General features: G+C 41.1%; 2 protein-coding genes across 2 annotated transcripts; both read left to right on the top strand.

Annotated features, from left to right (window-relative positions):
- The first annotated feature begins 811 nt into the window (after nucleotides 1–811).
- Nucleotides 812–10,042, top strand: carnmt1 (carnosine N-methyltransferase 1). Its single transcript, XM_084055172.1, has 8 exons — nucleotides 812–982; nucleotides 3,510–3,705; nucleotides 4,876–5,042; nucleotides 6,606–6,746; nucleotides 7,716–7,894; nucleotides 8,126–8,239; nucleotides 8,371–8,474; nucleotides 9,262–10,042. Exons 1-8 carry the CDS (start codon nucleotides 837–839, stop codon nucleotides 9,457–9,459), a joined length of 1,245 nt encoding a protein of 414 aa, XP_083911298.1. The 5' UTR covers nucleotides 812–836; the 3' UTR covers nucleotides 9,460–10,042.
- A 1,725-nt stretch (nucleotides 10,043–11,767) lies between these two features.
- Nucleotides 11,768–14,228, top strand: LOC311043312 (uncharacterized protein). The gene is made up of 2 exons (XM_084054504.1): nucleotides 11,768–12,345; nucleotides 13,557–14,228. The coding sequence occupies exons 1-2, from the start codon at nucleotides 11,860–11,862 to the stop codon at nucleotides 13,728–13,730; spliced, it is 660 nt and encodes a 219-aa protein (XP_083910630.1). The 5' UTR covers nucleotides 11,768–11,859; the 3' UTR covers nucleotides 13,731–14,228.
- Nucleotides 14,229–15,876: the final 1,648 nt, after the last annotated feature.

The raw sequence follows: 15,876 nt of genomic DNA, 5'->3' as shown, positions 1-15,876 counted from the left end.
AATGCTTATGTAATCATTCATAGAATCTTAGTGGAGTTATGTGAAGACCAAAATCTTAATATTTTTTGTTGTTTTGTTTTAACTGTAATGTTTTAACTATGTAATGGTGGAATATCATTGATTGATTGATGTACTTTATTTAGTAAGACATGAGAACAACAGTACATGGAAGTACAAATTCACAATACAAGGTCTACTAAACTGGAAGACTCATAAAAGCACAGAGCTTGTTTCAAATGAGTTCCCCATGCACACAAATCATGATGATCATTGTATTATGTTCTGATCTGATCTGGTCAATATAAATTACCATTGACCAGATCTGTAGGGGGCGCAGTGGAGTAAATGAAATAATTTCCATCTGGCGGACACATTTTATTTTCTGCCCAAAAAGTGTATTATATAGAGAAGGTGGGTGCTGCTGCTGCGAGGCTTCCCACCCTGGAGAATAGACTTTCAACAACACAAAACAGCCTTTGTTTCGGTGAGTAGTGAAGTATTTTAGTTTAATTTTACTAAAGTTGGAGCCCTGGCGGGGCAGTGGAATTCTTTTCCGAGCTGAGCGCCTGGCAGGGCGTTAGATAACTCACTAACGCTCTGGATCAGAGCTAACTGCAGTGTGTGGGGAGACAGAGACGGTGTTTGGCTGGGTCTGTGTGTAGTTCTTTTAGCCATGGCTGCAGACAGTGTTGGTGTTTCTATTGGTCGGGTCTATTTGTAGTTCTTTTAGACATGGCTGCAGACTGTGTTGGTGTTTCTATTGGTCGGGTCTGTTTGTAGTTCTTTTAGACATGGCTGCAGTGTGTGGGGAGGCAGAGCAACATGATGGTTGTTTCATGAAAGTCAGTCCTGAGGAGGAGGCCAGGCTGGAGGAGGAGGCGGAGGAGCTGGGGAAGGAGGTGGAGGAGGAGGTGAGGGAGCAGGAGGCCAGGCTGGAGAGACAACACTTCTGGAAGGTCATCGATGCCTTTAGATATTACAGGTAGAACAACAATAACACACTGGATGCTAACGTTTAGCTAACAGAGCTAGCATAACATTGCGATAAACAGCCGATCTGCAAGCTCAGACGCATTGTGAGCTTGTAGATCTGCTGTTTTTAGCTATTAACTTGTACAGGGCTTAATTAATGACTATTGTTTTTCACTGTTTTGCAATAAAGAAGTGTTTTAATCCCGTCTGTGGCCGATTCTGTCGGAAGTTCCCAATGGGCGGTAGTGACGGGGCGCATCCGGTGAAAGCCGGAGTTACACTCAATGTAAACAGGAAGTAAACGAGGGGGGAATGACATTTGGCCACAGACGGGATTAAAACACTTCTTTATTGAAACATATGAACTAATACATTACACTAAGAGTCCGGACACCTTGTTAACATTTGGGGCAACCGGGTAATCACCTTATATTTAGCATTTGTACATGTTTGGAGAAATACGGGCTTTGGAGCTGACATTACAGTGGAAACTGGGGGGTGGAGCTAAGACTCTAGTAGATCTTAAAATACATCTTTATCTAAGGCTCTCAGAGGCAAATATTGTACTTTTTACTCCACTACAATTATTTGAACATTTTAGTTAGTTTATTAGTTACATTGCATATATACATTATTATATTATAAAACGTTTAGCGACTTTGGCCCTATTTTATACATAGGCTATTTCCAAACATTTATGGGGCTAGCTTTGGAGCTGACATTCCAGTGTAAACAGGGGGGTGGAGCTAAGACTCTAGTAGAGATAAAACATGTCAATCGATAAAATACATCTTTACGAGAGTCTTTATCTAAGGCTATCTCAGAGGCAAATATTGTACTTTTTTTTTAATTTATTTTTTTACTCCACTGCAGTTATTTGAACATTTTAGTTAGTTACTTTGCAGATATACATTATTATATTATGCAACATTTAGCGACTTTGGCCCTATTTTATACATAGGCTATTTCCAAACATTTTTTCATTTACCAATACTTTTGTACTTTTAATCAAGTAACATTTTGAACACAGGCCTTTACTTGCAACAAGTATTTTTATGTTGTGGTATTGCTACTTTTACTTAAGTAAAATATCTGAGTACTTCTTCCACCACTGCTTAAATATCACATCATATTAAGACCAATTGTGTGTTTTGGAATGGATGGTGATTTAATACACACGATATTTACACACTGAGATATTTTCATAAATAATACTCGGCAGGCCCACATCCATATTATATGATCTGTATCATTATGTATGATGAATAACTAAGTGTGGGTAAAAGCTAATAATATAACAGAAGTACAGTTAGTTAAGTTTACATAAACTGTAGTGTAATCTAATGCAGCCTTTAAAACAAGGAGAAGATAACAGTCATGTAATATTACAGATATTACACATAATCCCATGTGTTATCTAGTCTGATATTATCACAACATCTATATAATATTGGCTTATTGTCCAGACCAAATGGTAGAGCCTCATTTCTTTTTCACTTCTCATAACTATCTTCAGTGTTTATAATCTAATCTAATAGAAAGTCTAAAGATGTTATTTAATACATTAAGACCGGGAACGCATCTGTGTCATTTCAAGATTTCTTTGGTTTTTAAAAAAACTGCAGATCTACAAGCTCATAGCACGGCACCGAGTGCCGTGCTATGAGCTTGTAGATCTGCTATTTTTTGAAACATTTTGTGAAATGTGTGCAAATCTTTGAATATGTATATATGTTTTTAAGTCTGATCTGTGCTTTTGGGGGTCCCTGGTAGGGCTTTCACGACTAGAGATTTTTACAGGTCGACTAATTTGACCCAGTGGTAGTCGACTAGTCGAAATTTACATAAAAAAAGGGGGGGGGCATTGTTTTAATGCCATCCTACTACTATACTACTATTATTATTATTATCCTCCTGCCCTTATTTTTATGGCGTTTTAAGGGAAGCGCTTCTGGCACAGCAGCACAGCACCACAGCAGCGTCTCCAAGGATCCCTATTGCCCAATAATAGGCTTTTATTGGGCATACTTTTGACCCCCTTTTGATAAAAAGTCAGGAGGATAATAATAATAGTAAGATGGGCCATTAAAACAAATAAAAAAATAAAAATAATTCGACTAGTACCAACAAGGTCGACTAGTGGTTATACTAGTCGGCTAGTCGACTAGTTGGTGAAAGCCCTAGTCCCTGGAACAAAATATTTTCAGTTGTGGGTCCGCGGCCAAATACATATAATTTTGGGGCTCCTTGACATGAAAAAGTTTGAGAACCACTGATATTATAATAACATACGGTTTTCATATAACTGTTAGGATTTAGAAGACATTTATAGATGTCCATGTTCCTGGATTGAATGGGTAAAACACTGGCTCTTTGTAATAACAGCTTGCTGTATTGTGTGTGTGTGTGTGTGTGTGTGTGTGTGTGTGTGTGTGTGTGTGTGTGTGTGTGTGTGTGTGTGTGTGTGTGTGTGTGTGTGTGTGTGTGTGTGTGTGTGTGTGTGTGTGTGTGTGTGTGTGTGCGCGTGTGTGTGTCAGGGACCATGTCCAGGAGCAGGTGACGCGGGCGGAGCGTCACTTCCGCGGTCTGCAGCCTCGCCACCAGATGCTCCTCCCCGCCGTGCTCCCCAACCTGGCCCTGATTGGCCGCTGTGTGGAGCACAACCAGGAAGTGCTGCAGGCCATCGTCCGCAACTGCAAACACATGTTTGAGAACATGGAGTACGGCGAGGAGGTCAGACACACCTAACGCTTTACCTTTATAATAAACCCGTTCAATACAGGAACACATCTGTCTGTGTCATTTTACATTTCTTTGGCTATTCAAAAATAGCAGATCTACAAGCTCATAGCGCGGCACCGAGTGCCGCGCTATGAGCTTGTAGATCTGCTATTTTTTTTGTATCGTGGAAAATTTGTGCAAATCTTTTTTAAAGCGAACATTTGTAAAATATGTTGTTCCAGGGACATATATATGTTATATATGTCATATATGTTATATATATATATATATGTTAAATATGTTCCAGGGACCCCCCAGAAGCAAACATTTGAGTTACAAATGTTCATTTAAAAAATATATATTCAAAGATTTGGACAACTGTTCAAGCTTTTTCAAAAATAGCAGATCTACAAGCTTGTACTGAGGTACGAGCTTGTGCCGCGCCATGAGCTTGTAGATCTGCTATTTTTGAATAGCCAAAGTATAAAATAATGGTTATAGCTCTAATGTAAAATGACACACAGATGAAAATGTTTGTACAAGGGAGGGACACTCAGAAGAGAAGATTTGGGTGGAAAAAATGTTACCCCTTCTTCTCCCTTATTTAGTCATCGTGCCAATAAATTCCTCCACACACACACACACACACACACACACACACACACACACACACACACACACACACACACACACACACACACACACACACACACACACACACACACACACAACTAGACTAAAATGTTAGTGAGGGACTAGTGGAGAAGAGATCCAGTAGAACTAAAAGACAAGTCATTTTATGTTTGGTTGTGCTCTGGTGTTGTGCTCTGAAAATAGCCGACGCGTTGTGAGCTCGTAGATTGGATATTTTCAGCATGCAAATAAGTGTAAAATCAGCCTTTACGACACCATCAAGGCACCGCCAAAACACATTTTAGTCGATTTAGTCGACTAAATCTTATGGTATTTAGTCAACTAAAACTAGACTAACAGTAAAACATTTCAGATGACTAAAATATGACTAAAACTAAATGGAATTGTATTCAAAAGGCTATGACTAAAACTAAATCAAAATCTGTCAAAATCAACACTGTCCTGCAGGTGATTAATACTTTGAGCACCGACTGGCAGCTAGAAAAGTGTTTTAGGAAAGTTGATGACATGTTGTCTTCCTCTCTCCAGGACGACCTGAGGAAGGTGCGTCCGCCCTCCACCTTTGACATGGACAAGCTGAAGTCCACCATCAAGCAGTTTGTGAGGGACTGGAGCGAGACGGGCCAGGCCGAGAGGGACACCTGCTACAAGCCTCTCATCCAGGAGATCCAGAGACTCTTCCCTGCTGACCGACAGTGAGTTTACATGCATGTTTCTGCATTGAAAACCTATAGGTAGCTCTCCACCGCACCGACGTCGGCGGACGGTTAGTGTTGGAAAGGGTCTGTTAAATCTGCTGTTGAATGGGCGGTGGGTACGCCGTCGTGACGGGTGGCAAGTTGTAGGGAAGCGTCGAAAGCCGATCGAATAAGTTCGGTCGACCGTCGGATAGCAGCAGGCTTGTTGTTGAAAAAGACATCATAGTAGCCGTCTGTCGTAGAGTTCTCAAATTCTACCCGAACCCAACCCGACCTGACGTTTTCGGGCCAGACCGGCCCCAAAATCTATGCTAATTAATCGGGCCTTGCCGAGCCTCGGGTTCTGTGAAGAAGGAATACAATTTTAAAAATAAAATAAAAAATCTATTATTACCCCAAAAAATTAATTTCAACTGCCCCCAGCGGCCTAGCAGTAAGGTCGACCTTTTCAGGTTTTTCGGGCCTAAAAGTATGGTAATTGTTCGGGCCGGCCCAGTAGGGCCCAGTTAAGGCAGGGCCTTATTTTTCAGGCCCGTTGAGAACTCTAGTCTGTCGGTGTCGGCTCTCAGGTGCATTCAGCAACTTTTTTTCACACCTTCCAACTGACTGATCTCCCGACTTCATTCGACTGCCAGTCTATAGTAATCTGTTTGGTGGAGAGCTACCTTAAAACACACACACACACACACACACACACACAGGGCTGGGCGATATATCAATATAATATCGATATCATGGTATGATACTCTGGGATTTTAGATATCCTGATGTTACTTTACTTTACATAGGGCAGCAAAATGTCATGATGTGGCACAAGATAAATGTTGTTTTCTCCTGGTTTCAATCACTTAAGCATCGGCTACAACATGTACTGTACGTATGTATATATATATGCATGCCTGTGCATCTTCTCTACTGTATAACACAAACATAAACGCAGCATAATTCATCACACAGTCCTCCTCACCCAGAGCACGTGGGCGGAGCGGGTGGAAATGCCGCACGGCGCTCCAGGAGGCTGGTTTAACGCTCGCTATTCGCTCACGTTGACTCCCCCCGCACTCCGCTCCTCGACGCTCACGTTGATTTGCGCACCTCTCGCTCCATGCTCCGCTCAAACCGGGTCGCTCAACAGTAAAAAATAAAATAAAATAAAAATAAAGTACAAATTCTAATGAAATCTGGGTGTGCTGTGCACTGCTGGATGTCTGTGTGTCTCTGAGTCCGTGCGACCGGGCATGCTCAAACTTTCGGTGGCGGCCCCCGCCGGGGCAGCTTGGAGCGGCAGGCGGTCCTCGCTCTGAGTAACGCTCCAACCTTTTTATAAACCAGCTCCACGCTCACGTCAAAATCGCGTCGCTCCGCTCACATGCTCTGTCCTCACCAGATGTTGACCAGATGTTTTCCATGTGATGTGTGTTTTATTGTCAGTCAGTCCTCCTATAGCACCAGATGTTTTCCATGTGACTGTATGTATTTTATTGTGTCAGTCAGTCCTCCTATAGCACCAGATGTTGACCAGATGTTTTCCATGTGACTGTATGTATTTTATTGTGTCAGTGATCTGTCCAAGGTCAGCGTGCTGGTTCCGGGGGCGGGGCTGGGCCGGCTGGCCTGGGAGATCGCCCGTCTGGGATACGTCTGCCAGGGCAACGAGTGGAGCTTCTTCATGCTGTTCTCCTCCAACTTTGTGCTCAACAGGTAATCCATGACCTCTCTGGACAACGTAGTAGCCACTAGTTTTACATCCTGGTAGGATGGAGAAACCAGTAGGACCGGAGTGGGGATCGAACCACTGCACTAATGCATATATCGTTGCTGTCGGGGCAGCAACGATTGTGTTGTTTCGTAAATCAACACCCTACTTGATCAAACTACAGCATCACACAAAAGTATCAAAAGTAGCAGATCTACAAGCTCGAAACGTGGCGTGAATCCTGAAAAGTAACAGTTTTGGACAGAGATGATATGTACGATATATACTCATATGAATTAGGTTATCGTACACACAACGCTTTCAACCTATGAATCTCCTTTACCATCATATGCACCAGGTTGTGACTTGCAAAAGCGAAAAACTCATATCAGTCCAAGTATAAGGTAGCTGGCAAGGGTCAGATTGTTATTACTTCTCCCCATGATATCATGTGTTAGAGAAGTTAGAGAACCACCACCACCTTTTGAAATGAGTGTATCGTTGGGAGAAGTACATCAGACACACAGGTCGATGATAAAGTAGTTCTGTGTCAAACACAGGGATCATACAGTAGTTCTACACAAGATAAGAGAGCAGCTGCTTGTGACATAAGAACCAAGCCGTAGCCAAAACAATAGATACCGGGGCTGAGAACATTACATCTGGACTCTATAATATTATGCAAAATGTCACATCAACTGAACAAACACTCTATAGGAATGAGTACTATCACAATATAGAGATATTTACACTTATTTTAACTAAAGTAAATCACTTACCCTACCTTTTAACATAAGTTGTAATTCATCATCACTATCCATCTGTCCACTTGCTGAAAACAATATGTTTTAATTCATTTTATATAAGTTCTGGACCCAAGCTGATCATAGTGATCCAGTATGATCCATAGTGTTGCAGTGCCCCAGCAGTCTGGTTAGAGACTGGTCCTTATAACACGCTACGGCTGCCCTCAGGTGTGACAAGGTGAACTCTCTGACCCTGTACCCGTGGATCCACCAGTTCAGCAACAATAAGAAGTCCTCAGACCAGACACGATCCGTCCGCTTCCCAGACGTGAACCCTCAGGGTCTGCCGCCTGACTCTGACTTCTCCATGGTGGCCGGGGACTTCACCGAGGTGTACACAGAGCCAGGTCAGTAGTTTGACACACTTTGAGCACTGTGTCCCTCCCTGTTTGGCCATGTCGTTATAGGCAATTGTTTTAAAAACAATTGCAGGCCTAATAAACCAAATTTTAGTGCTGAATATTTGGACTTGATGAACTCTGTGTTTGATACTATCCCTAGTATCCCTACTATCAGGTATAATGAGCTACTGTTTTTTTCATATATTTTTACTTTACTCGTCTCTCTCTCTCTCTCAGAGTCCTGGGACTGCGTGGCCACCTGTTTCTTCATTGACACGGCTCACAACGTCCTGGACTACGTGGAGACCATCTGGAAAATCCTCAAACCTGGAGGGGTCTGGATCAACCTGGGTGAGTCATGGACAGTAGGTCTGGATCAACCTGGGTGAGTCATGGACAGTGGACCCTGTTCTCTGACTAACACAGTGTTCTGTTGTAAACACTGTTGAAATTTAACTAACAAACTGATGCTGTGTCCCCAGGTCCACTGCTGTACCACTTTGAGAACGTGGCCAACGAGTTCTCAGTTGAACTGAGCTATGAAGACATCAGGTCAGCCATCATTAAATATGGCTTCCAGCTGGAGGTAATTTGAGAGAATAGAATAGACTTTATCTGCCATTTGCACAAGTGCATAGGAAACTTTGGAGCTCAGCTCCCAGGGTCAGCATTTAGAAAAAGACTAAGTACAGACAAGACAGAGAAAACTCAATATCATAAATAGGTACGTCATAGTCTAGAAAAAACAGTGCAAATAATAGTGCAATTCATCTTATCGTGATCTGTTCTGATTCAGTTCATCTGTCATGATTCAGTTCATCTGTCATATTGACTACCGTCCTTAATGTCCACTGCTACTAAATACACAGTGTCAGGAAAAAAACTTTAAAAAACGTGTTGTGTGGGTGGAGATGCTTTCTGGCCTGTGTGTCCCACACACAAACTCTTTGACATGAACAACATGGCCATCATACACCTAGCACCACACTGATCAATCCTCACTTCACAATAATGCCATCTGGACAGAGATGGAGAACTTTGAGATGGGGAAAGATTGTTGCTTTAGTAAGAGTTTTGTCCACTCAACCATTGCAGCATTAAACAAATGTTGTGTTGGGAAGTATGGATGTGCTGTGAAGATTTTATACATTATGAGGTTTTTTTTTTTATCTGACTTGTCAGATTTAAAAAATAAATCACTTATTGCTTTTTGCACATTTATTTTGGAGTACCGCTTCTTTCTACCTTGTTGTGGATTATTATTATTTTTTTTTAGCTGAACACCCATGGCCAAGTCAGCCCACATAGAGGAAGCACACCCGCTCTAGTTTTAGATCAAACGAACATCCTTTGCATGTTTTGTTTGTGTGCAGGTGGAGAGGGAGTCGGTGCTGACCACGTACACCGAGAACGACCGCTCCATGTTGAGATACGTCTACGACTGCGTCTTCTTCGTGGCGCGGAAACCCGCCGCGCAGCGCTACGCCAACGGTCGGCGAGACGTCGCATCGCGGATCTCGCCGCCGCCTGCCAAGTCGCCGCGGCGAGAGGGGACCGACAACCCGACGTGACACATGGTTAAGTGACGTGAAACGAGAAGTGACGGTCGATTTAACTGATTCACTGAAGAGAAAGAAACGAAAAGACAATGGACTGGATGTTTTTTTCCTTTCTGTCGTTTCTCTTTTTATCCAACGTGTCTCTCTTTGACAAGATTGTCCGATAATATTCCTGGTGAAACCTGCCGAGTGCAAGTGTAGCCATTGATTGAATATAGGGCTTGACTCTGGTCAGATGCATTTGCTTAACCCATTAAGACCGAGAACGCATCTGTGTCATTTTAGATTTCTTTGGTTATTCAAAAATAGCAGATATACAAGCTCACACAGTAGACTTATAACTGTGGGAGTAGGAGTACTACTTCTATATCAGTTACGTGTTGTGTAATTTTTTTTAAATAATGCGTTGAAAATGGAACCACAGCTCATCTAATCTGTTGTGGATCTGAACAAGACTGAAAGTACTTCGGTTCAAAGGTGTCTAAAGAGTTAGAAATATGAATAATAGGCGGAAGTTGTTTTAAACTTATTGTATGTTCAGACACCTGCTCACTTCACAATAAAATAAAATGTCATTTATTTTTAACTTTTCATCCACAGAGGTTGACTGTCTTTGTAAGCAGCTGCTTGAAGAAACTATGTTCACGTCCAGTAGCTATAGACAGATGCTTAGAGAAGACCTGAATGCATGCAGAACAAACAGACTCTCACACACTTTATATATTTGCATTTAAAACATTAAGAAAGAAAACCATCTTTCAGTCCTCAGACCATCATTTATCTGATAAGAACCAAAGTATTTTCCTCTTAATGTTTTCATTGCAAGTGTAAACGGTGAAGTCCCGGGTAGACTGTTGCTCCTTTCTTTGTCCTTAGTAAGGTTCATTGTGGGTGCGGTGGTCTCAAAAACTAAAAAGAACTGAAGATGTGAAAAACTCGCACAGACGCACACCACTAAATTATTTTTAAGGATAACTCGATATTTAGACAGAGTTTTCTTAGATTTGCACATGCTCCACCCTATAGACCAATTAATTGTTTACTAACATTGAGACTGGATGCGCAGGTGATTGTTTCACGCAATCAATTTCCAACCTGTTGTTTCGGGGTGCGCTAGTTTCAGCACACCCCAACCCCCTCTTGTGTGTTGGCTAGTGTGGCACGTCCTGGCGAGACCTGATAGAATGGGTTTCATTTAGCGCATACTGGTTGCACGCATACTGGTTCTTATCAGTGTGACGTCGTCTGTTAAGGCACGAATCAGGTGGTTAAGGGGTCTATAGTGCTCGTTATTTTTTTCTAAAGTCTGTCTAAGGAGTCATCCTTAAAAACTGAAACACTGACAAAGACACATGTACATTATTCCAGTAATTCTCAACCTTTTTAATATCAAAGACATGCAATTTGAAATGCATCAGCTAGGCCACAGATCCCTATTTGATAAGATTTTAATCTCTGGGAGCCCTTTATCTCTAAGAGCATTTTTATTGTTAAAACATGATTTCTTAGGCCGATATGCTCTTGTAATTTGGTCCAGAAGTAATTTACTGTCATGTACTGATTTGTATGTATGGTGATAACAGTGAAACTAATCAAAATAACCATTCTTGTACATTCTCTACTAGTTATAATCACTTATAAATAATGTTATGAAATAGCCTGGCTGGAACCCCCTCCACGGTACCTGTGGAAAGCCTGCTTTCTATGTACGGCTCTGTACTCAGATCCGGTCTAGAGCTCGCCTACTATATCCGGTCATCTTTAAACACAAAAACACACGAACACTAACTCTTTCCGTATCCGCTCTAGACCGGATCTGCATCACATTGATAACGTGGATTACTGCGCGAGGAGGGCGGAGACGTACAGCGGTACTCTGCTCTGATTGGCCAGTCAGATATCTTCAAGAGCCTTGCCATGTCGGCTTATTATAAGCAACTTTGGGCTTGTGTTTCTCCAAAGTTGCTTGTAAATATTGGTGGTTGAGGTTTTGTGGGCTTGTTTCTAAATTGTAGTTGCATATTTTGGGGCTTATATCCTAAATGTTGTTTAATTAAACCAGTGTTTAACAACACTTAAACACACTGGTTTAAGACGGTGTTTAAGAACATGTTAAAAAATGTAATAGCTCTTTTTTTTCCAAGATTATTTTAGCTTATTTTGAAAATAGCAGAACTACAAGCTCGTTGTGAGCGTGTAGGTCTGCTGTTTTAAAAATACCCGTTGCCGTCGCTTCTTTTGGGCTGTTTTCATAGGACCTGGTTGCTTATTTCTCTCTCAAAAGCTGGCAACGCTGTGTCCAACCTTCCTGTCTGTGCGGGTGTTTAAAACAAGCGAGGCTGCTGTTAGAGGAGCGAACACAAACAAACTGTTGATTTAATAATCCATCCAGTCCTTTTAATAGTCGCATAGATGACAAAGAGACGCGCAGAGCAGTCGGCGGACGCGTTGTATTGGGACGCGGCGGGTTCAGGTTCCACCATGAAGAAGCAGAGGTGTTGCGGCGCTTCTGCCTCTCTCTGCGGGGTTAACACGCACTTAGACGGCATGGCCGCTGCTGCTACAGCCCGCATGCTGGATCCACTGGATCCACCATCTCTGCTGCTGGCGGTGCTGGGCAGCCGTTGCAGGAAGAGACCCTATTATTATAATAATTATAACAATAATGATCCACCAGAACAGCATGAAGGAGCGGCTCAGCGCAGGAAGACGGGTTCTCATGCAGACATGAACAGTTGTGTGTCGCAGCAGACTGATGGAAGTTTCCCAGATCTCCACTCCTCCTCCACCAGGTCTGATCATCATCATCATAATAAACGTCTCAGACCAGATGATGAAGATGATGGAGACGTTTCACCACAGAGCACTAAATCCAGGCCTGACGGCGGGGTGACCCGGGTGAGTTAAAGATGAAATGTTTATGTTGGACTTTTTCTCTCCATTAGAATAACCACTAACAGCCAGAATCGAGTGTAATGCCATTACTTGTCCACTAGATGTCACCCGTCAAAATGAATTGCAATTATAGTGCTGTCCTACAGCAATGTATCTCAACTACAACAACACATGGTTTTGAACTTAAAGTTTGGTCATTTCTTTTGGTTAAAACATAACGGTTTTGTTTTTAAGTTTTATTAAAACGTTTATTTTTTTAAGGTTAAAAGTAAATCACTATATTGTGATAGTAATCATTACTATAGAGTGTTTGTTCAGTAACAGTGTTAAATAGCTCTATATTGTGATAGTAATCATTAGTCCATTACTATAGACTGTTTGTTCAGTAACAGTGTTAAATAGCTTTATATTGTGATAGTAATCATTACTAATATAGACTGTTTGTTCAGTAACGGTGTTAAATAGCTTTATATTGTGATAGTAATCATTACTATAGAGTGTTTGTTCAGTAACCGTGTTACATAGCTCTATATTGTGATAGTAATCATTACTAAAGAGTGTTTGTTCAGTAACAGTGTTAAATAGATCTATATTGTGATAGTAATCATTGCTATAGAGTGTTTGTTCAGTAACAGTGTTAAATAGCTTTATATTGTGATAGTAATCATTACTATAGAGTGTTTGTTCAGTAACAGTGTTACATAGCTCTATATTGTGATAGTAATCATTACTATAGAGTGTTTGTTCAGTAACAGTGTTAAATAGATCTATATTGTGATGGTAATCATCGCTATAGAGTGTTTGTTCAGTAACAGTGTTAAATAGCTCTATATTGTGATAGTAATCATGACTATAGACTGTTTGTTCAGTAACAGTGTTAAATAGCTGGCAGGATGGCAGTTTGGTCCCTATTGAGGTTTACAGGCTCACAGTCAAGCTTAATTTTAATTTGATTGTATTGTATTGTTTTGTTTTGTTGTATTGTTTTTTGACCTGCTGTGCAGCACTTTGGTCGACTAGTCGTTTTTAAGTGTGCTAAATAAATAAAGTTTAATTTAATTTGATTGATTAAAATGTACTGTATGCTCCCTGATATTGCACAGTGCTTTGAAAAGGAGCATCCTCCTAATATTGCTACTCAACACTTTGACTTCAAAATGAACTCTCTCTCTTTCTCTCATTTCTTTCTTCTTTTCTTTTTTTTTTTCTTTTAGGGTGATGCTGACCGCACCGGTGGTGACCTTTGCACTTTCAACTCCTTCCAGTACTGGAGGGTGCCCTTGCCTGTAATCGACCAATCCCTGCTAGAAGATATGAACAGCCAATCGGAACCGAGAGAGAAGCCAAAGGACAAAGGCTGCTCTCCTCCCGACGCCATGGAAACCTGAAGGAGACAAAGCATGGACCAACAGGTTGCCTCAGATGCTCCCAAGAGGGATGCAGCAGTTAACCAGTAATGGCTTTTAGGGGGGCATTAAAAGTAGACTTTGTTATTAACCCATTAAGACCTGAGGCCAATTCTAAAAACGCCTTCTAAATCCTGACCTAAGTTTTCTGAAAAACTTCAAATATTTATTTAAAAATTACAACAAATGTATGTTGCTATATACTGTGTTATAGCAGTGGTTCTCAAACTTTTTCATGTCAAGGACCCCCAAATTGACACTTATTAACGTGCGGACCCCCATTTCAAAAGATATGCCAGGGACCCACATAAGAGAAGATTTTTTTTTACGGCTTTAGCAGTGAATCTCAACCATTTTAATTTCAAGGACCCCCAGTTTGACATGCATTAGTGCTACGGACCCCCATTTAATGGCATTTCTATCACTTGGACCACAATTTCTATTGTAAAATCTATGTCAATTTAACTCTGAGAATGTACAAATGGAACCAAATGGACCCGTTAGGGTCCATTTGGTTACATTTGTACACTCTCAGAGTTACAGACCCATAAGGGTCTATTTGGTGCCTAATCTATCATTTAGCTGGGGACCCCCTGGAACTCCCTCAAGGACCCCTGGGGGTCCCCAGACCCCACTTTGAGAACCAATGGTATATAGCAACGAGAACCCCAAAAGGGGTTCTCGTCCTGAAAGGTATAGTTACAAACAGGCGTTCCCGCCCAAAATGGGTTCTAATGTATTTGGCCGCGGACCCCCCATCTCAAAATATATTGTTCCAGGGACCCCCGGAGGCGAAGATGTCAGTTAAAGATGTTCGCTTTAAAGATCAATTCAAATATTTGCACACATTTTCTAAAATAGCAGATCTACAAGCTCCAGCTTGTACTGTATATCTGCTATTTTTGAATAGCCAAAGTATAAAATAATTAGTTAAAATGATTGTGAAGCTATATTAACTACTTGTTCTTGGGACCCCCTGGAACCTGAATTTGCATTTACAGTTCATCGTAATAGGCTTGACCTCTCTCATGCATCCATCAACAAACTAGGTAATATAAAGGGAATCGCACATCAAATTCATCATGGTAATGACAATTACCACCGCATACAAAACCTAGTAGACTTTTGGATAGTCTTTGACTGATATTTTGTCAAAGTTAAAAGTATTTGAGAACATTTAAGTTATAAGCCAACAAATACACACAAATAACTTTTTTTCACAGCCTATATAAAAACAAACCAAACTTTGTTATATTCAATTACTTCAACCCTATTCCCCAAAAAAAAGGAAGTACAATAGCTGATCTACAAGCTCACAATGTGTCACATTGTGGTGTGTTTGAGCTTGTAGATCAGCCAAGCTTTTTTTTTGTGCCTATACTGACATGCTCAAAATAGGGACACTAAGTTGAAAGTTGTGAAAAAAACAATTTGGACACATGGGCTGCATAATTGATAATAGTGATGTTACCATACTGGCCAATACAATGAACATGAAACATTCCAGTTGTCCTCCTATGAAACATTACAGTTGTCCTCCTATGAAACATTACAGTCGTCCTCCTATGAAGCAGGTTTGCAAGCTCGAAACACGGCGCAAAGCAACGCGTTTTGAGCTTGTAGATCTGCTACTTTTGCATTGTTTTTAATTTGAAGTAACAGTTTTGGACATATGAGGTTTGATAGTCATAAAAGCTCAGACTATGTAATCGATTAGGTTTGAGCTCATTGTTATTGAACTACGCCTTCTCACTGGCTTCATGAGATGATGTATGAACTCCTGTTGTGATCAAAACATTCTCATTTTAATTTCTTAACCGTGAAAGTAACTCAATGCCTGGTCGTCTGCTGTGACTCAGCATTTGAAGGTTTGCTTGTTATGTATGTTTTGCGGATGTGATGTTTAGTTTTTTACTGGAACGTTTACTTTTACAGAGACGTTCCTGATCGTTGCAGAAGAAAATCTCTGTTGGATGACACTTTATTAACACTGCTGTACTGGTCTCACCAGACAACAGGTTACCCAGTAGTTAATCCTGGGTTAAGACTGGGAACGCATTTGTGTTATTTTAAGATTTCGGTGCCGCTGTGAGCTTGTAGATCTGCTATTTTTGGAAAATCTTGAAAA

Source organism: Gymnoscopelus microlampas (assembly GCF_963454915.1).
Source record: "Gymnoscopelus microlampas genome assembly, chromosome: 4".
Taxonomy (NCBI): domain Eukaryota; kingdom Metazoa; phylum Chordata; class Actinopteri; order Myctophiformes; family Myctophidae; genus Gymnoscopelus; species Gymnoscopelus microlampas.
Note: the sequence above shows the minus strand (reverse complement) of the source record. Positions and strands in the feature narration are given on the sequence as shown.